General features: G+C 42.6%; 1 protein-coding gene across 1 annotated transcript in view; it reads left to right on the top strand.

Moving 5' to 3' along the window:
- The window catches only part of SLC2A9 (solute carrier family 2 member 9), a 337,817-nt gene that overhangs the window by 11,664 nt on the left and 303,879 nt on the right, over window positions 1–22,274 (top strand). The window contains exons 3-4 of the mRNA XM_056555146.1: window positions 8,405–8,529; window positions 19,412–19,557. Of these exons, the coding sequence (XP_056411121.1) occupies window positions 8,405–8,529; window positions 19,412–19,557 (271 nt within the window). The remainder of the gene's footprint in view (window positions 1–8,404; window positions 8,530–19,411; window positions 19,558–22,274) is intronic.

Genomic DNA, 22,274 nt, shown 5'->3' with positions numbered 1-22,274 from the left:
CGGCGCTTGACTGCTCCTGCCTGGATCTCAGGCACGGAGCAGTCATTCGTCGATCGGACACCGAGGAGGCAGGTAACGGCCCTCCCAGTGTCCGGTCAGCTGTTCGGGACGCCGCGATTTCACCGCGGCGGTCCCGAACAGCCCGACTGAGCAGCCGGGTCACTTTCAGTTTCACTTTAGAAGCGGCGGTCAGCTTTGACTGCCGCTTCTAAAGGGTTAATACCGCACATCGCCACGATCGGCGATGTGTGGTATTAGCCGCGGGTCCCGGCCGTTGATGAGCGCCGGGACCGACGCGATATGATGCAGGATCGCGGCGCGATCCCGCTTCATATCGCGGGAGCCGGCGCAGGACGTAAATATACGTCCTGCGTCGTTAAGGGGTTAAAGGGGTACTGATGCCAGAAAGTTAAATAGATTTGTAAATGACTTCAATTAAAAAAATCTTATTCCTTCCAGTACTTATCAGCTGCTGTATACTACAGAGGAAATTCTTTTATTTTTGGATTTCTTTTCTGTCACGACCACACTGCTCTCTGCTGACACCTCTGTCCATGCAAGGAACTGTCTAGAGCAGGAGAAAATCCCCATAGCAAATGCTGCTCTTGACAGTTCCTTGCATGGACAGAGGTCTCAGCCGAGAGCACTGTGGTCATGACAAAAAAGAAATCCAAAAAGAAAAGAACTTCCTCTGGAACATACAGCCACTAATAAATACTGGAAGGATTAAGAATTTTTAATTGAAGTCATTTACAAATCAGTTTAACTTTCTGGCACTATTGATTTAAAAATAAAAAGTATCCCTTTAAAGGGGTTATCCATGATTTTATATAAATATATATATATATATATATATATATATATATATATATATATATATAGTCCAAAAAATAGAAACAATGGAGCAGCTCAACCAAATTACCAAATTGTGTAGAGCAGTGGGTGCCAGCAGAAAAAACACCCCAGGTGAAGGGATGTACAAAAATCCACACCAAAATAGAAATGCTGCGGGACTCCAAAAAGTATAGTGAAAAAAGAGTTTATTGACCTGACATCGGAAGCGATGTTTCAGCTGCCCGATTGCAGCCTTTCTCAAGCTCCTTTCTCGAGCTTGAGAAAGGCTGCAATCGGGCAGCTGAAACGTCGCTTCCGATGTCAGGTCAATAAACTCTTTTTTCACTATACTTTTCGGAGTGCCGCAGCATTTCTATTTTGGTGTATATATATATATATACATATTTAAAGGATTTAAAGGGGTTATCCAGGAAAAAACTTTTTTTTATATATCAACTGGCTCCAGAAAGTTAAACAGATTTGTGAATTACTTCTATTAAAAAATCTCAATCCTTTCAGTACTTATGAGCTGCTGAAGTTGAGTTGTTCTTTTCTGTCTAAGTGCTCTCTGATGACACGTGTCTCGGGAACCGCCCAGTTTAGAAGCAAATCCCCATAGCAAACCTCTTCTACTCTGTGCAGTTCCCGAGACAAGCAGAGATGTCAGCAGAGAGCACTGTTGCCAGACAGAAAAAAACAACTCAACTTCAGCAGCTGATAATTATTGAAAGGATTAAGATTTTTTAATAGAAGTAATTTACAAATCTGTTTAACTTTCTGGAGCCAGTTGATATTAAAAAAAAAGTTTGTTTCCTGGAATACCCCTTTAAGGGCCAGAAGGGTGTATTGATCTCAGACACCAGGGTATTGGTGTGATTATTAGCTCTGCCATCCTATGGCTACACCACACTCACAGAGGGATGAGTTTGCATAAGAAATGCTACAATTGACAATGATCTTTCTTAGTAACCAACAAATCTTTTCATAGGTTATTCCAAGATTCCAACTTATCACGTATACACACGCTAGATAATAATAAGTATCTGATTTTGGGTCTCTTGTCCACTGCTCATATGAATGGAGCAGTGGTTGGACATGCACACTCACATTCCATTCACTTTCTACTGGGCTAATGGCGGATACCAAAGCCCAGCTCTTAGCAACTTTAGCCTTCCCATACCAAGTGACTGTGCATCCTTGACCATGGCTCCAATTATACATGGATATAAGAGATCACTGCTTTTATAACTTAAAAATGGGGTTCCAGTGGTTGGAACCAAATGATCAGATGCTTATCACCTATGGATAAGCAATACGTTGTAATCATGGGCTAACCCCTTTAGGTAAAATTTTGGCAAAAAATATAATTGCATATCAACTATTACTAAAATGACAAATAACTGCATAAAATATAAAGTTGCCATTATATGGAAATCCATGAAAAACCTACAAATACATAAGTATACATCCTTTGTGAAATCCATATCATGTATATCTATTAGATTTCTCCGGTTGAGCATCCCACATGCTGACAAAGTGCAGTATAAGTAGTAGGGATACTGGTGTCAATATGATACTCTGGATAAGTGGGAATAATTCTAGACTGATGAGAGCTAAGGCTTGTTGGAAGGGTTACTCCGTTTTCAGCAACATTCCAGTTGTCAGATCAGACACCCCAAAATTACACTTTATTGTTAAATAATATTGCCATACTTGTGCTTTGTAGTCTTTCAGCCATTTGCATTGAATATGTATGGTATAATGTACACTAAGTATTATGTATCCTGCTGTCATGTAAAGTAATGGCCATTTTGCGTAATGGCCACTTCCTGTCTGGTGTACTTCACCTGAAGGGCTTCCTGTTCCAGTGTACAGTGTAGCCAGTAACTCAGCCAACTCTATCTCCCTCCCACTATACAGGAGTGGTTATAATGAAAAAAGGGTTGTGGGAGGGAGATAGACAGTTTGCTTAAAGGGGTACTCCGATGGAAAACTTTTCTTTTTTTTTTTTAAATCAACTGGTGTTAGGAAGTTAAACAGATTTGTAAATTACTTCTATTAAAAAAATTCTTAATCCTTCCAGTACGTATTAGCAGCTGTATACTACAGAGGAAATTCTTTTCTTTTGGGATTTCTTTTCTGTCTGACCACAGTGCTCTCTGCTGAGACCTCTGTCTATTTTTGGAACTGTCCAGAGTAGCGTATGTTTGCTATGGGGATTTTCTCCAGCTCTGGACAGTTCCTGAAATGGTCAGAGGTGTCAGCAGAGAGCACTGTGGTCGTGACAGAAAATAAATCCAAAAGGAAAATAATTTTCTTTGTAGTATAAAGCCACTAATAAGTACTGGAAGGATTAACATTTTTTAATAGAAGTAATTTACAAATCTAAGTAAAGACAAAAAGGACTCCAGCTCACCGTGATTCATTGAGTCAAGGAGATACATCTGCAGGGAGCACGAGAGCAGGAAGGCCGAGCCATATCCTCGGTGAAGTAAGCTGATCCAATGAAGAGAAGAAGGGAAGGGGGGGGGGGCTCCAGCTCCACAGGGCGGTAAATAAAAAATTAACCTTTAATGATACATGGTTAAAAAATGTCCATGGTCCAAATAAACATAGAAAAAGACAAAAGTGCTCAGTGAGTTAAAACCCACGTCAACCGACGCGTTTCGGACCAGCTAAGGGTCCTTAGTCATGGTGCTGCATCCTATCTGGACGGCTGCTGCTTTTATACTGAACTAAGTATCATAGTCACATGACAAATTACATCACAGATTAAGCCACAGCTGATGTATAATCAATGATAATGGGAGTACGGCATATACAAAGAAGTGCAAATAAAACTAAAACAAATGGGAATAACCATAGAAAAGAAGCTAATAGATGTACGCTAAATCAGTTTTGTAATTCATGCCTTTAGGATACCTAGTATCCAACATAAGAATCCAAAAGGCTTCTCGTTTGAGGAGGACGCGTGACCAGTCTCCTCCTCTGGACGGTGGATTCACCCTTTTGATGCCACATATTTCTATGAAGGACGCATCACCTTGGTGAGTTTCATGGATATGTTTTGACAAACCAGATAGAGACCGCATGTTGAAAACCGCAGTGTGTGAACCGTGAAAATGTTCATATATGCGTCTCTTCAATTTTCTGGTGGTGCAACCTACATATTGCAATTTGCATAATCTACATGTTGCCAGATAAACGACATGTGTGGTGTCACAATTAATAAACGTTTTTATAGGATATTTATTTCCATTTGCAGTTGACACAAATTCTGTCGATCTGGCAGCATGTTTGCAAAGATTGCATCTATTTCGGGCACACTTAAAGAAACCCTTAAGATGGAGCCAGGTACTCGAAGGCTCTTTGCTAGCTATGTCGCTTGGTGATAATTGATTGCCCAGCGTACGGCCTCTTTTGGCCACAAACTGGACCCCTTCATGCAAAATAGAAGTCAAAACTTCATCATCAAATAGAACCGGTAGATGTTTGGATACAATGCTTTTGATCGCTGGAAAATCGGTACTATATTGTGTTGAGAATGTAATTTTGTTCCTCGCCTTGACACTGTCAGGATTAACTTTGGTACTGGTTTCTGTTAAAAGAGCCTCACGGGTCTTATTTTTGGCTATATTTTTTGCTCTGATTAGTGTAGCTCTAGAGTAACCCCTAGCCAGTAATCTCTTATCAATATCGGTGCATGTATGCTCAAAGGAGGTTTCTGTGGATGAAGCACGTTTAGCCCTAATGTATTCTCCCACCGGTAGATTGCGGGTAACGTGACTGGGATGGCAGCTTGTCGCAAAAAGAATGCTGTTGCCTGAAGTAGGCTTTCTGTACATTTCTGAATGCACCGATTTGATAGATGTGTCACCCGTCAGGTGTACATCCAAAAAATTTATTGAAGGGCCCCCCCACTCCAATGTGAACCTTAAATTTAAATTATTGTTGTTGATGTATTTGAGGAACAACGTGGCCTCGTCACGGGAGTGGGACCATATTAGGAGGAGGTCATCTATATATCGGCCGTACCAGTGCACGGCACAGGCATAAGGGTTGTCGGCCGAATATAGATGAACCTCTTCCCAGTATGCCATGTATAAATTGGCTAACCTGGGGGAAAATTTTGATCCCATGGGGCATCCTGTAATTTGAATGTAATGATCAGTGTCAAAGCGGAAAAAATTATTCTCCAGGAGAAAAAGCAATGCATCCAGTAAAAAATTAGATAATGTCACATCATAGTTACTGTACTTTCTAACATGATATTTTACAGCCTCTATTGTCATATGGTGCGGAATGCAAGAATAGAGGCTAGTCACATCACAAGATAACCACGAATAACCGTCTAGCCAATCAATTTTCTTTATAGCTGACAATAAGGCTTTAGTATCGCCGACATAGCCTACAACCAAAGGCTGCAACAGCGAATCCACCCACGATGCCAGTCTTTCATGCACTGATCCAATCCCTGCCACTATGGGACGTAACGGTGGAGGGAATACCTGTTTGTGGATCTTGGGTAGTGCATGAAAGACTGGCATAACCGGACAATCAGGACAGAGAAACTCACCCTGTTGCTCACTGAAAATGTTCAGAGATACACCATAGGATATTAATGCTTTTAACTCCTTTTTCACTATTTCCGTAGGATCACTAGGGGTTTTTTGGTATGTTACCACATCACTAAGCATGTTTAACACTTGGTCATGGTATAGTGATCTATCCAATATGACCGTAGCTCCACCCTTATCTGCTCTCCTAACTGTAATGTTGGGGTTCTGTTCCAGTTGTTTGAGAGCTTTTCTTTCTGCATTTGTTAAATTATTAAAGGATGTTTTTTTGTTGTTGTTTTGAGAAAGATCTTTCAGATCTCTCTCCACACGACCTTGAAAAATGTCCATGGATTCAGTTCTCGCATTGACCGGATAAAAATAAGGGTTGGCTGTTTTAAAGCTTTTTTTGGTGTTAGTGACTGGGGTGATGTCAGACACAAAAGATTCTGCTGACAGATCAACCATGTTGAGCATAGCACATTGATCCTTAAAGGAGTGATGAAGTGGCAATTGGTTAGTTCTAAAATGTATTCAGATACATGGGAGGTGTATCATCTCCCATGGCAACGTGATCATTATCAGAGTTAAAGTGACTTTTCACAGTAAGGAGTCTTACAAAGCGATTAACATCCTGTAATGTCCTATATAAGTCAAAGTTTTGATCCGGCACAAAATTTAAACCCTTTTCAAGTGCCCTGATTTGTTGAAGGGTCAAAACGCTGGCCGAAATATTGATTACTGAAGATGAAATATTGTTAGAATTTAGTGAATGACATTCCTTCAAAGGTGGATTTTTTAGGGGTGGTCGAGTCTCTGATGCACAATCAGTCAACGTCTGTTGGTCTGATGTCTGGTACGACGGGTGTTTATATTTTCTGTGTTTTCGTCCTGCTCTGTGCCCCCTGCATTTGACTTGTATTTGTTTTTCTTTTTTACTGGTTTTATTGTGGGACCATTCCCGTTTTTTGACATGTTAATGGGAACTGATGCAGTATGTGGCATTTCCTCCTCTGATACATCGGTACAGTTATCTGTGGTGTCAATGTCTGACGAACTGAAATTGACATTTTTCTTTTGTGCTTTTGAATCATTGTAGTTGGTGTTTCTCTTTAGAATGGACCGGGGATGTTTATTCGGGAAACGCCTTTGCCAGGTGTATACCGAATTAGTGGCATAGTCGCGGAGATCCCTGTTGAATCTTTTTAACATTAGTTATTGCCTCCTCGAGTTCTTGTAAATGTTTATTCATGATGGCTTGTAATTCTGTCATGTCTGAATGAGTCCTATATTTATCCAATGATTGAGTAAGATCACTTATGTTAGTTTCAATGTCTTTCAACTTTTTTTGTTCCCGTTCTATTAGTATATTTATGAGCTTAAAAGAGCATTCAGATAGTGCATTGTTCCAACGTTCCTGATATTCATCCTCCAGAACTGAGGTGGATTTTTTTCTTATTCGCAAACCCCGGGGTACCATTTGATTTTCGACATATTGTTTTAAAGTTGTTGCATCCCACCACAATCGCAATTGTTGAGTTTTTTGGTGTTCAAGGTCCCACATGAGCTTACGAATGTCAAATGGAAACGTGGGATTATTTTCCTTTGAAAAAAGGTTTGTAACTTTATTTAAGCGTTCTGTGTTGTCAAGGCTTAATTCAGAAAAATGGTTGCTATCAGCAACAGCCGATCCTGGATTAGATTCCATATTAGTACTTTTGATTGGATTATAATAACGATAAGAAATGTAATGATAGGGTAAGTCACAAAAATAAATTTTTAATAATATTCTCAATAATGAAAAAGGCTCCTTGACAGGAAAAAATATTTGACACAATGTAATATATGTATTGGCAAGCACGTGAGTCAATTATGGTATTCCAGAGCAAAAATAAGTAAAGACAAAAAGGACTCCAGCTCACCGTGATTCATTGAGTCAAGGAGATACATCTGCAGGGAGCACGAGAGCAGGAAGGCCGAGCCATATCCTCGGTGAAGTAAGCTGATCCAATGAAGAGAAGAATGGAAGGGGGGGGGGCTCCAGCTCCACAGGGCGGTAAATAAAAAATTAACCTTTAATGATATCTGGCAACATGTAGATTATGCAATTTGCAATATGTAGGTTGCACCACCAGAAAATTGAAGAGACGCATATATGAACATTTTCACGGTTCACACACTGCGGTTTTCAACATGCGGTCTCTATCTGGTTTGTTAAAACATATCCATGAAACTCACCAAGGTGATGCGTCCTTCATAGAAATATGTGGCATCGAAAGGGTGCATCCACTATCCAGAGGAGGGGACTGGTCACGCGTCCTCCTCAAACGAGAAGCCTTTTGGATTCTTATGTTGGATACTAGGTATCCTAAAGGCATGAATTACAAAACTGATTTAGCGTACATCTATTAGCTTCTTTTCTATGGTTATTCCCATTTGTTTTAGTTTTATTTGCACTTCTTTGTATATGCCGTACTCCCATTATCGGTGATTATACATCAGCTGTGGCTTAATCTGTGATGTAATTTGTCATGTGACTATGATACTTAGTTCAGTATAAAAGCAGCAGCCGTCCAGATAGGATGCAGCACCATGACTAAGGACCCTTAGCTGGTCCAAAAAGCGTCGGTTGACATGGGTTTTAACTCACTGAGCACTTTTGTCTTTTTCTATGTTTATTTGGACCATGGACATTTTTTAACCATGTATCATTAAAGGTTATTTTTTTTTATTTGCCGCCCTGTGGAGCTGGAGCCCCCCCCCCCCCCCTTCCCTTCTTCTCTTCATTGGATCAATTTACAAATCTGTTTAACTTTCTGGCATCAGTTGATTTATTTTCCATCGGAGTACCCCTTTAAAAAAAGCATGAAAGACCACAGAAAGGTAGTAATATAACTTTATTTATCTTCATTTATTAGAAAGTTGAAAGTAGATTTCATCGCTGGTCAACTCTTATAACCACTAACCTGTTTGTAGGATTTATTAATGTTTTTATTTGTATTTATGTATTTCAGAAAAAAAACATTGCTTATCAACAACCTATTTGCACTTGTAGCTGCATTACTGATGTCATCTGCAAATTTAGCAGGGGTACCGGAAATGGTGATTCTTGGTCGCTTTTTAATAGGAATCGATGGAGGTACAGTTTTTATTTATAGTAAAATAAGAACACTAATATACATATACATTTTTCTAGCTTTTTAATGGGGTCTTTGGTGTGTGTGTGTGTGTGTGTGTGTGTTTTTCTTAATTTTTCTTTTTATTGGGTCAGATTGTCCATTCCCCCATTTCTTCTCTTTTGGCAGTCACTAGGTCAGTCTGATCACCACTTCCTGGTCCTGTCTTGACAAACAGGAAATGGCTGGAAATGCCTGCTCAACCAATCACTAGCTGAAGCATATCACTGCTGTGGCCAGTAAGTGGGAAACAACAGGGGCCTAGTAAGTGTCAGAACAGCACTGGGCAACACCTGTCGGAAAGTCTCAAAGTTTTAATCAAATAGTTAACTTTACAGTATTTACAATAGGGAATTTGCAGCATGACCACTATAAACTATGGAGAGACTCCGCATCAGTTGAATCTCAGCTTTGTTGCATTTGACATTTCTTGGAGTTTTATATGGACCCCAATATGTTGTTCCTGTTGTAAAAGTCAATTTAAAAGTTGTATAGTACCTTGAAAAATTAAAGGGGTTATCCACCACGTACTGTACCTGCCAGACAGTAATGGACATGCTTAGGTAGGATCTGCACTTGTCTTGGGACTAAATGGCTATGTTGTCAGATTACCATAATACTGTCACTAGCTTTTTGTGAACTGGTATTTCCTGTTTGAGTTTTTTTCTTTGTCTACAAAGCCCATAATTCCATTTTCCTCCCTCCCACACATCAGCCAACCCACCCGTTGAAACATAAATGAGCGGCATCCAATCAAAAGACCTGTGTTTTTCAATCAGGGTGCCTACCGCTGTTGCAAAAATACAATTAGTTGCAGATTGATCTCTCTCCCACCAAGCGATCGCTCCACCCATTGAAGCAGACGGGCTCCCTGTCATCAGCTGACTAGTGATGTCAGGTCTCGGCCGCATTGCAACCTGGGAAAAATCTGAGACAACAGTCATTTTGTATGCTGTTAAAAAAAAAAAATATTGGAGTGAAAATTACATAAGAATTGTGAGAAAACCATCACACACCAGTACAGACACTATATTATGAACTACACTAACTTTACAGCCCCTGTAACATAGTCAAATAAAAACAATTCCTGGAATACCCCTTTAAGCATGATGCCAATGTCTTGTAATAGTTGAATCATTTGACTTAGACCTTCATTGTTTACCCAAAAAATAGGATATTATCTTAAATTAGTTTATACAGTATATGTTACACAAAGAGGCTGGCTTACCATAGTTTACAATTTACAGTCGCTCCAGCTCCATCACTTTTTCCATCTTGTCTTGCATGATTTTATGAAGCTACATTATTTCTTATTCAAACTTGTCATGGCAAAAATTGTTTGCCATTTTCAGAACTCTGCATTTTAGTGCATCATTTTAGCATCAGTGGAAAGTAGTTGGTCCCAATGGCAGATCCATATAGGTTATCTTCTGCTGGACCTTTTTTTGCCCATTGTTATACACCAGTGGATTCTCTACTTAGCCAGTTTTATATAATTTGTGCAGATGGTACAGCATTAAAAGATGGATGGAGTTTTCCTTTAAATGTTTAGATGCTATGTAGAAAGCAAATCCTGGTGGTGTCAAGACTTAGTTGCCCTTGATACAAGAGTAATATAGGACTCATTTGTTATAAGGCAGAAAGTCACAAAAGAAAGTCCAAAGTAAATATTTAGTCTGGCAGAAGTCTAGATGCTCGAATGTTTGCATAAAATATCTGTACTTTATAGTTTGCATGAAAGTGGATAACTTCATATTTTGCTATTACGTGAAGTAATTTAGAAGATTTTTCCTAATTATAGTGAACAAAAGAAATGGAGATATTATGTTTCTTGGCTGTTTTTAAACAAGATAGTTATATGACGACCAGGATTCATCTATCCTGTTCCTGCTGTTCTTCAGATTACGTCTCATTGTTATTTTACTTTGATCCTAAACTGCGCTTCACAAATTCTCTTCATCTTTATGTTTGTCAAGAAGAATCATTATGTTACATTATTCCAGCTGTGCAGAAAAAGAAGCTTAAAGGTCAACTAAAGCTAAAATACGTGTTTTCTTGTGTGTGTCTAATTTTATACAAAAAAATACATGAAAAGATTCAAAAGTTTATAAACCCTGCATATATATATATATATATATATATATATATATATATATATATATGAATTATGACAATTGGAGAAATTGTTCATTACCATACGATGCTTTACTGCAGGGAACATATTAGATTGGAAGATAATGACTGTGATTAATTTTTATGACGGAAGTTTAAAAAGTTGGAAACAGTATAGGCAGGACAAGTAGACATCGGTCATGACTTGAATTACAGTGGAAGATGACTATGTAGAATTTTTTTAATGTAATTTGTTTTAGAAAAGAGTAAAAAAAAAAAGTGTGTAAACTTTTTGACTGTCCCTTGTATAAAATGGTGTCACATTGATTCTAATTAGAGATAAGTGAATTTTTGAAATATTTGATTTGGCCATTCACCAAATCTTCCCCAAAAAATTGTTTCGGTCCGAATCTCTATTAAAAATGGCTATTATGGCAAACAGAGAGCCTCAATAGGGGTGTAGAATTTTTTGCCTTGCTATAACATGCATATGGTATGTGCTGGGTTAGTGAAATAATACTGTTATTCAGTATGACATGCAGATCAGAGGAATCACTATTAGAATCACTGTCACAAAGCGGCACAATGACAGAGCCTGGAGGCGGCATAAGTATGAGGAGATTATGTAGTGGCTGAATGGCCCAGCGTGGAGGTGGCAGAAGCATGAGGAGACCATGTAGTGCCTGAATGACACAGCGTAGGGGTGGCGGCAGCATGAGGAGACCATATAGTGGCTGAATGACAAAGTGTGGAGGTGATGGCAGCATGAGGAGACCATATAGTGCCTGAATGACACAGCGTGGAGATGGCAGCAGCATGAGGAGACCATATCGTGGCTAAATGACCCAGCGTGGAGACGGTGGTGGCAGCATGAGGAGATCATATAGTGCCTGAATGACACAGCGGGGAGGTGGTGGCAGCATGAGGAGACCATATAGTGCCTGAATGACACAGTGGGGAGATGGCAGCAGCATGAGGAGACCATATAGTGGCTAAATGACCCAGCGTGGAGGTGGCAGCAGCTTGAGGAGACCATATAGTGGCTGAATGACACAGCATGGAGGTGGCGGCAGCATGAGGAGAACATATAGTTGCTGAATGACACAGCGTGGAGGTGGCGGCAGCATGATGAGACCATATAGTGCCTGAATGACACAGCTTGGAGGCGGCGGCAGCATGAGGAGTACATATAGCGGCTGAATGACACAGCCTGGAGTTGGCAGCAGCATGAGGAGACCATATTGTTGCTTAATGATACAGCCTGGAGTTAGCAGCAGCATGAGGAAAACATATAGTGGCTGAATGACAGCCTGGAGGTGGCGGAAGCATGAGGAGACCATATAGTGGCTGAATTACACAGCCTGGAGGTGGTAGCAGCATGAGGAGAACATATGGTGGCACTATGAGACAGTTTGGAGCTGGCATCAGCATGAGGAGAACATATGGTGGCAGAACATATGGTGGCAGACAGCCTGGAGGTGGCAGCAGCAGCATCAGAGTCCTGAAAGTGACCCGGTGACAGAGTGGTGCAGTGGGTGGCAATACCAGTACCCAGTGACGAAGGTGGGTGAAAAAAAGGAGATCTTGGCATCAGATGTGTGGCATCACCTGAATAGTAGCTGAGGCAGGTAGGCAGAAGAAAACAGCCTCTTTTGTAAAAGTGTTAGTGTGCACAAGCATTGAGGATATGCATTACGTAAAACTTAACCTTTAATAACATGCTTAGGATAAAATATATGGACCCAAATTTCAAAGGAAAGGTGTGCAAAAAACACCATGTGCCACCTACACCAGCAAGGATTGACATGATGGAAAGACCTGTAAAAGGAGGATGGGAACAACGTATGGTCCATTGTAACCAGTGGGGGTAAAAACTTCCCCTGTAAGGCCCTACTCTCGCACTATTAATTCCCTTCTTGGCAAGTGTTACTCACCCAAAAAAGGGCGGCCCCACACAGGAAACTCTCTATTATCACCTAAAAACCCTGGGAAATGGCAGTGTTTGTAACGGGAAATAGGGAGAGGTTCCTGTGCGGGGCTGCCCTTTTTAGGGCGAGTAACACTTGCCAAGAAGGGAATTAAAGGGGTATTCCAGAAAGTTAAACAGATTTGTAAATTACTTCTACTTAATCCTTTCAATAATTATTAGCTTCTGAAGTTTAGTTGTTGTTTTCTGTCTGGCAACAGTGCTCTCTGCTGACATCTCTGCTTGTCTTGGGAACTGCACAGAATAGAAAAGGTTTGCTATGGGGATTTGCTTCTAAACTGGTCGGTTCCCGAGACACGTGTCATCATAGAGCACTTAGACATAAAAGAACAACTCAACTTCAGCAGCTCATAAATACTGAAAGGATTAAGATTTTTAAATAGAATTAATTTTCAAATCTGTTTAACTTTCTGGAGCCAGTTCATATATAAAAAATAGTTTTTTCCTGGATAACCCCTTTAATAATGCGAGAGTAGGGCCTTAGAGGGGAAGTTTTTACCCCCTCCAGTTACAATGGACCATACGTTGTTCCCTTCCACCTTTTAGAGGTCTTTGCATCACATCAATACTTGTAGGTGTAGATGGCACATGGTGTATTTTGCACACCTATCCTTTTGTTTGATTTAAAAAAAAGAAATTGGGTACATATATTTTATCCTAAGAATATTATTAAAAGTTAAGTTTTACAAAATGCATATCCTCAAGAATTACTTGGGGTCTGATGCGGATGAATGTCTGTAACTGGGGAGCAGCGCCTTAAATATGTTTAGCACTATCCATATTTGTGATGTGTTGGTGTGGCACCATGGTCAAACTACTCTGATGCATCAGGCATTGGTGGGTGGAAATCCTGGCTGATCCATGCCTGATTCCTCCTCACAAAGGTCAGTATCTCCACATTTTTCATGGACAGATGAGTTCTCCTTGGGGTTACTATGGCCCCCACCGCACTAAACACTCTCTCTGATGGCACACTACTGGCCAGGCAGGACAGCTTTTCCAGGGCAAACTCTGCTAGTTGTGGCCACAAATCAAGTTTGGCTGCCCAGAAGTCTAACAGATCTGTTTGCATGGTCATGTCAAGGTATGCCACCACCTGCTGGTTCAGGTCCTGCTCCAGGTCTACCTGCTGCTAATGAGTTGATTCACTAGGCGGGTGAAGAAAGCTACTCATCAGCAACTGTAGTCTCGACTGTAGGCTGCTGCTGATGGAGCTATTACTGCTCCTGCCACCCCACCCCTCCCAGCAGCCTTGGCAGTTGAAGGTGAGCGCAGAGGGCCCCCCCTAGTCAGACCTGCGAGAGGATGGACTATTGCGCAGATAGGCATCGGCCAACTGACTACGTAGGATGTCTCTGTAGTAGTTCAGTTTGTCCTCCCTCTCAGTGGGTGTAAAAAAGGCCCCCATTTTGTGCCAGTAGAGAGGGTTCAATAAGGTGGAGAGTCAGAAGTCATCGTATAGCCGAATGGTGACAATTTGGCAGTCAATACGCAAGCAAGTGAGCATGCATCGTGCCATTTGTGCAAGTGACTTGGAGGAACTCCCTGCCTCCATCTCCACTGAATACTGCCACCATGTGTCTGGGTCCTCTGTCTCGCCTTCCTCATAACCTTCTAGCTCCTCTGGCTGCTCCTGCTCCCCCTTTCCTTTCAAATGACTAGAAAAACCACCCATCTTGCAAAACCCAAACTGTTCTCTTCTGTGCCCCTCCCCCTCCTTCTCTTTTCCTCCAGTTCAGCCCCCACGGCCTCATGTGGCCGTGAAATGTTGGTGCCACGTCTCCAGTGCCCTGACAAGCCATTGTTTCCAACACGTGTTGTAGTAGTTGAAGCAGTGGAATGACCTTGTTCATCCTGTAATCCTGGCATCTGACTAATAATGTGGCTTCCTCAAAGGGCCTGAGCAAACAGCAGGTGTCACCTATAAGCTGCCACTGGTTGACATTGAAGTTACACAGGGGTATCCCTCTATCCGCTTGGATCATCAAGAAATCGGTGATGGCTTTTCTCTGTTTGTATAGTCGTTCCCAAATATGGATGGTGGAATTCCAACGCGTGGAAACGTTGCAAATCAGACTATGTTGGGGAACACCGTTCTGATGCTGCAGCTCAAGGAGGGTGTGCTTTGCGGTGTACAAGTGGCTGAAGTGTATGCAAAGTTTCCCTCTCATTGTTACGGTGTTGTGCAGATGGGGAGAACACTTCAGGAACCGTTTGACAACCAGATTGAACACGTGTGCCATGTAGGGCGCATGTCTCAGGCTTCCTTGTTGCAGCGCAGACAATATGTTCTTCCCCTTGTCGGTCACCATGGTTCCCATTTTCAGTTTTTGAGGAGTAAGTCATGATTCGATTTCTTGATGAATGACTTTTAGCAGTTCCTCCCCTGTGTGACTCCGTTTGCCAAGGCAAACCATTTGAAGAACAGCGTGACACCGCTGCGCCCTGCACACATGGTATGCTGGAGGGGCACTGAGACTTGTCTGTGCAGTGGAGGCTGAGGACACGGTGGAGGATGAGGAGGCGGAGTCGCACACTGACGCAAGAGAGCGTGGAGGCGGAAGCGACATTACTTGTCCAAGTTGCTGTTGTGGCTGTGCAGGATCCACATTTGCCAGGTGGGCCGTAAAGGACATGTATTGTCCCTGACTGTAGTACAGCTCCATAAGTCGGCACTGCCATGCACTTTGGTACACACCGACAGGCTCAAGGACTGGCCCACCTTCTGTTCCACAAAATTGTGCAAGGCTGATACTGGCTTCTTCGCAAAGAAATGACGGCTTGGGACTCTCCACCTCGGCTCGGCACAAGCCATCAGTTCTCGGAAAGGTGCAGAGTCAACCACTTCAAAAGGGAGGGACTGCAGCACCAGCAACTTGAACAGGAGCACATTCAGCTTCTGCGCCGTTGGATGAGTGGGCGCATACTGTTGGCAGAATGACTGACTCGAAATAGGAGGAGCAGGAGCATCTGGAGCAACAGAAGGAGCTCACTTTGGCTGAGGTGTGGAGCCTTGGCTGGCTGAAACAGGGAGCTGTGTGATGCAGCAGGCTGGACCACCACATCGGAGTCACGGTTCTCCCTGGCCACTTTATGGTGACACTGCATATGTTGACGCAGTGCCGTGGTGCCAACATTGGGACCCTTGCCATGCTTCACCTTCTGCCGACACATCTTGCATGTGGCCAGGTTAACATCCTCCGGATGCTTGATGACAAATTGCCACACCGCTGAGTAGCTGAGTTTCACACCAACAGTCCACACTGATTGACTGCTGCTGCCACCGACTCCAGGAACCCCTGCTCCACTACCTCCCGGGAAGGTAGGCTGCCGCGAAGCAGGTGGTTTACTCCGGGCATGTTTGGCTCCAGACTTTTCACTTCTGCCACCATGCTGACTGCCAACCATGCTACCACCTTACTGGCTCAGCTGCTGCCTCACGGGCAACCTGCAACCCTCTTCTCCTGATGATGAAGCCCCTTCTGCACCTGGCTCCCAAGTTCGATCAGCTTCATCATCATTGAGTTGTGTCTGCATGTCACTGATGTCCTCCTCAGGTTCCTCAACAGTGTCTGCTTCAGGAGCCTGAACGCTCACAACACCGCCTCCCACGTCACTCTCCTTATCACTACTTGCCCACCTAGCAGATGAAGTGGCGGATGTCTCCTCCACTTCTTGGCTGAGCAGTAGCTGCTGACTGTCCTCTAGTATATCGTCCTCACTAAATAGTGGAGCTGAACCCACAGCATAAGATACTTCTGTAGGGGAGGGAACAGCATAGGACAGAGGCAATGGGAGGACAGGGACTGCTCCCGGGCCATCCCAACTGAGGGTTGTGTCTGAGGAAGCCACCAACTGTTTACTGTGGTGACAAATGCTACTTGTAATGAAATAGATGACCGTTAACCAATTGATGACGGCAGATGGGTTGCTGGTCGAGACACGACAACCAGCTGATCAGCTGATACAGGGAGCTCAGGCCTCTCGCTGCAACTCCTGCTGCCACTCGCCCCTAGTCTGCTACGACCTCTGCTATTCCTCTGTGCACGTCCTGGCACATCTCTGCCTGACATACCTAATGCGTATATGAGGGGAGTACAATACGCTCTACTACGCTTAAAACAGTGTTTGTCTACAACACCAGCATGTGTGTACTTTTGGCTGGCATTTCACAGTATCTAGGCCCTTAAAGGAAAACTGTCACGTTTTTTCCTGCACTATCCACAGGTAGTGATGGATAGTATGGGAGACGCTGATTCCAATGAGCCCTACCTTGCCCGGATCCGCCTGGCCATTCGCTCGCAATCTTAGTTTTATTATATGTGGAAATCTTGCTGTAACTGGCGGTGTTTCTGCAGCTTAACTGGCATTGACGTCAGTGCTGCTTATAAATATTCATCCCCCCTCCCTTCAGTTAGGAACGGCGAAGAGAGGGAGAGCTGGGGGGAGTGGGGATGAATATTCATAAGCGGTGCTGATGTCAGTTCCAGTTAAGCTGCAGAAGCCCCACCCGTGCCAGTTACAGCAAGATTTCCACATATAATAAAACTATGATTGCGGGTGAACGGCCAGGCGGATCCGGGCAAGGTAGGGCTAATTTGAATCAGCGTCTCCCGCACTATCCATTAGTACCTGTGGATAGTGCTGGAGAAAACATGTGACAGTTTTCCTTTAAGACTTTAACAGGAACAAAATAGTACACCACTTAGATGTATGTATGTGGTATGCACTTATGAGGGGAGGACAATGCACTCCTTAACGCTTAAAACAGTATTTGTCTACAACAACAGCAGGTGTCTACTTTTGGCTGGCCTTTCACAGTATTTAGGCCCTTAAGACTTTAACAGGAACAAAATGGTACACCACTTAGATGTATGCACAGGCTACACTTAATAGAGGACAATATGCTTTTAGTGCTCTGCTCCCCCTAACTGGCTGGTTCCTATTTGCTACACACCAGTGCGGCAGCACACAGTCGCTGTGTACTACACCCAAAATTGCACTTTCTCTCTCAATCTCACTCCCTTCCCTATCAGTGCTTCTAGGCTGGATTTGGGCTTGAGGTGAATCGCTGCTGTAAAAAAGCTTTTATGTGCAACACACTGCTCTCTCTCCCTCTCTGCAATAGAACGCTGATGTGACTGGAAGTAGAATCGCTGCTGTAAAAATGCTTTTCTGTGCAACACACACTGTCCTCTGTCCCTCTCTCTCTCTCTGCAATAAAAGGCTGAAGTGACTGGCCACAAGATGGCTGCCTATTATATAGGGCTGTGACATCACAGGGGTGGCTGGCTGCTGATAGGCTGCATGCTGCATGTGATTCAGGGTCATCCCGCCTTCCCAGGATTCCTTGCCCCATGTCCTCACATGTGGATCTGCCATTTTAGATACCCTGGAGCCTGGATCGCACTAAATGGAGTTTAATGAAGCGATTCGCGCAATCGAATTGCGGTGATATTCGCATTCTTTGCGAATCAAATTTTTCCTGAAATACGTAACGAATTTGGATTCGTCAGATTGGATTCACTCATCCCTAGTTCATCCCCTTGAAAAGCTCCTTTGAATATTTTGTTTGGGTCTTCAGGCATCCAAGTGGTGAAAATAATCACAAAAAAATCAATAGCAAAAGGATGCTAAGTTACTGTATATGCAAACATTGAACATAACTGCAAATTCCATTCCTACATAATTCTCCTGCTTTATAATGTGCAGCTGGTAGCTGGCAGCAGTCTTTGGTTGTGTCAGAGTAATAGATCCATGCCTGTTTTTTTAATCTAACTTTGAAGTGATGCTTCCTTAGGTTATTTAAAGGGGTGCTCTGGCCCTAAGACATCTTATCCCCTATCCAAAGGATAGGGGATAAGATGTCTGATCGTGGAGGTCCCGCTGCTGGGGACCCCCTCAATCTCTCATGCAGCACCCACCTGTCTCAGCTGCACAAAGTGATGATCGCTCCATGTCTGAAGCCTCACGATACTCTGGCCCCATGGTCGTGAGGCTTTAGACACAGAGCGATCATTGCTTCGTGCATCGCTGAGACAGGTGGGTGCTGCATGAGAGATTGCAGGGACAGATCATTAAAGGGGTATTCCAGAATTTTTTTTTTATTTGACTATGCTACAGGGGCTGTAAAGTTAGTGTAGTTCATAATATAGTGTCTTTACCTGTGTGTGAGGGTTTTCTCACAATTCTTCTGTGACTTTCACCCCAATATTTTTATCAGCATACAGAATGACTGTTGTCTCAAATTTTCCCTAAGTTGCAATGCGGCCGAGACCTGACTCACTAGTCAGCTGATGACAGGGAGCCTGTCTGCTTCAATGGGTGGAGGGATCGCTTTGTGGTAGAGAGATCAATCTGCAACTAATGCAACAGCTGTAGGCACCCTGATTGAAAACCACAGGTCTTTTGAATTGATGCAGCTCCTTTATGTTTTAATGGGTGGGGTGGCTGATGTGTGGGTGGAAGGAAAATGGAATTATGGGATTTGTAGGCAAAAAAAAAACTCAAACAGGAAATACCAGTTCACAAAAAGCTATCCACAGTATTATGGTAATCTCACGACATAGCCATTTAGCCCCAAGACAAGCGCAGATCCTTCCTAAGCATGTCCATTACTGTCTGCCAGGTACGTACTAAAATCACCTTATGGTGGATAACCCCTTTAATACCTCCATTAGTCCTTACTCGATTATTAATAACAACACATTACAGATTTTTGATTAGAGAATCTTGTGTTATTTCAGGTATAGCACTGAGTACCCTCCCAATGTATCTTAATGAGATATCACCAAAGAGGATCCGTGGGTCTCTGGGTCAGATTACTGCAATACTGATCTGTGTGGGGGTATTTACTGGTCAGGTCTTGGGTTTGCCAGAAATATTTGGAAAGGTAAGAAATGTCTGTCTATTCCTTCAATAACTAAAAGTGACCGAAAGTCATTTGACAGATATTTTGCTTGTATTCTTAAAGGGGTACTCCGGTGAAAACCTTTTTTCTTTTAAATCAACTGGCTCCGGAAAGTTAAACAGATTTGTAAATTACTTCTATTAAAAAATCTTAATCCTTCCTGTACTAATTAGCTGCTGAATACTACAGAGGAAATTATTTTCTTTTTGGAATGCTCTCTGATGACATCACGAGCACAGTGCTCTCTGCTGATGTTATTATAATAATAATAAGTCTTTGCTTATTTATTGTTATCCTTAGTTGGATTTGAACCCAAGGCCCCAGCACTGCAAGGCAGCAGTGCTAACCATTAAGCCACCATGCTGCCCCTAGCATACATCTGCTATGCACAGTTGCTAAAATGGACAGAGATGTCAGCAGAGAGCACTGTGCTCATGATGTCATCAGTGTTCCAAAAAGAAAGGAATTTCCTCTGTAGCATTCAGCAGCTAATAAGTACTGGAAGGATTAAGATTTTTTAATAGAAGTAATTTGCAAATATGTTTAACTTTCTGGCACCAGTTGATTTAAAAGAAAAAAGGTTTTCACCGGAGTACCCCTTTAACTAATTATATATAGCCTCTGTTTTGATATATGCGCTCTCTCCATGTGCCTCTCCTCCTTGTCCACCTTTACAGAAATGGTTTACAAATTTCTTTAAGATATCTAAAATGAAAAAATTAAGCAACTTTCACACAGCCTTGGCTAAAAATGTAATATGTATCATGCAGGCCTATACATCTCCATGGTGACACCCTACAAGGAAGGCCATTGTAGCCTGATTCAGCTGTCATACCCTTCTCTCTTTGCTTCTTACTTTCTTGTTAACCTTTTATGGGTAAAGTAATGGGACAGATTCAAGGAAGTATGATTGCAGGATCAGACTTCACAGGGCGTTTTTGTAGTATGTTACTATGGAGACACATAGGTGTGCATAGAAGCTGTAGACACAAAACCTTGGGAAATTTCTAATCAATAGTATGTGCAAAGTTGATTCATTATCATAGATACACCTGAAAAATTAAAATAATTGCATTATTAGATATGGTCTTTAAAGCCTGCTGTAGAGTAAATGATAAAACATACGACTTTTTAGTACAGTGTTACTCACAGTCAATGCCGCATTGATCTACTAACATCACCTAGAATATAGAAAAGGGATTTGCCGTACAAACTCGAGTATAAGCCGACCCGAATATAAGCCGAGGCCCCTAATTTCACCCCAAAAACCCAGGAAAAGTTATTGACTCGACTATAAGCCTAGGGTGGGAAATACATCATCCCCCCCTGTCATCGTCCAGACCCCCATCATTAACACCCCCGGCTAGTGACGTTGCCTTGACGACGACGCACAGGGACTTTCATGCGCAGGGATGTCCCTGTGCGTCACCGTCAAGGCAACGTCACTAGTCCAGGCTGGCCCAGAGCGGAAAAGAGGGCCTCCCGGTGAAGATGGACCGCCCAGAATGACTAACCCTCCCCACTGGACGGTCCCTGCAGCATAGATGGCCCGGACCAGCTCACCCTTCCTTCCCACCGAGGGGAGGTGAGTAGAAAACTAAAGGGGGGGGGGGGGTCTGGATGATGACGAAGGCCCAGCAGTGGTCTTCAACCTGCGGACCTCCAGATGTTTCAAAACTACAACTCCCAGCATGCCCGGACAGCCATCGGCTGTCCGGGCATGCTGGGAGTTGTAGTTTTGCAACATCTGGAGGTCAGCAGGTTGAAGACCACTGACAGGCGGAGAGTTCATAAGCCGAGGGGGGCGTTTTCAGCATGAAAAATCATGCTGAAAAACTCGGCTTATACTCGAGTATATACGGTAGTGTCTGGGATCGGAAATACAGTCAATATGCTGCTGACCTTGTTCCTTGTTATAGATGCAGACCAATAGAGAAAAATATGCCTGAGGTTTATTGTTTGTACAGCCATTAAGGGTTACTTACACCAAGCAAATGTGCAAAACACATAGCCATCAATCTGATATCAATACTTACATTGTCAAATAAGCCTTACAATGGGCAAAGGTAATTGCTGATTATTGTTATTCCCGGACGTACCGGTGCAATTATTCTCTTAGAATTGGCTATTTTCTTGTCCAGAAGTGAACATTTTTGATATTAGTGCAATATGATGGAGCACTAATCTTAAGTTTTTTTTATTTTATTTTCCATGGACTATCATTTGAAACCAAGTACCAGCTTCAATGGCAACTGGCCCCAGTAAATAATTGTTATCACAAAATCAATAACTACCCTTTAGGACAGATAAAATATAACTTTTAATAAATGCAACTAATAAGGTACCAAAAAAATGTCAATTCTCGGTCACCTAAACAATACAAATAATATGTGCTCACAAGTGATATATATAGTGTTCGTGATAACCAAGTGGTGTGTTAGTGAGGGTATGATCAGATCGATATGATGATGTAGATGTTCAAGGTTTGGTTGGGTTAGTCCACAGATGGAAGTAGAACCTGGGGAAAGGGGAGGGTCTGAGTGCCCACCCTACAGACTGAAGCACCCCATGTCACTGGCCCTGCCTTTTGAGGGACCAATCTCCTGAATAGGATGGCCTCAACCATGGTGATGTTCCCTCCTTAACACTAATGTGCACAGGAAAAAATAAAAAAGTATATGGCAGGAGGGGGGAACATT

This window comes from Hyla sarda, chromosome 1 (genome assembly GCF_029499605.1).
Source record: "Hyla sarda isolate aHylSar1 chromosome 1, aHylSar1.hap1, whole genome shotgun sequence".
Classification (NCBI taxonomy): Eukaryota; Metazoa; Chordata; class Amphibia; order Anura; family Hylidae; genus Hyla; species Hyla sarda.
The sequence above is the reverse complement of the archived record's forward strand: the minus strand, read 5'-3'. Positions and strand labels throughout refer to the sequence as shown.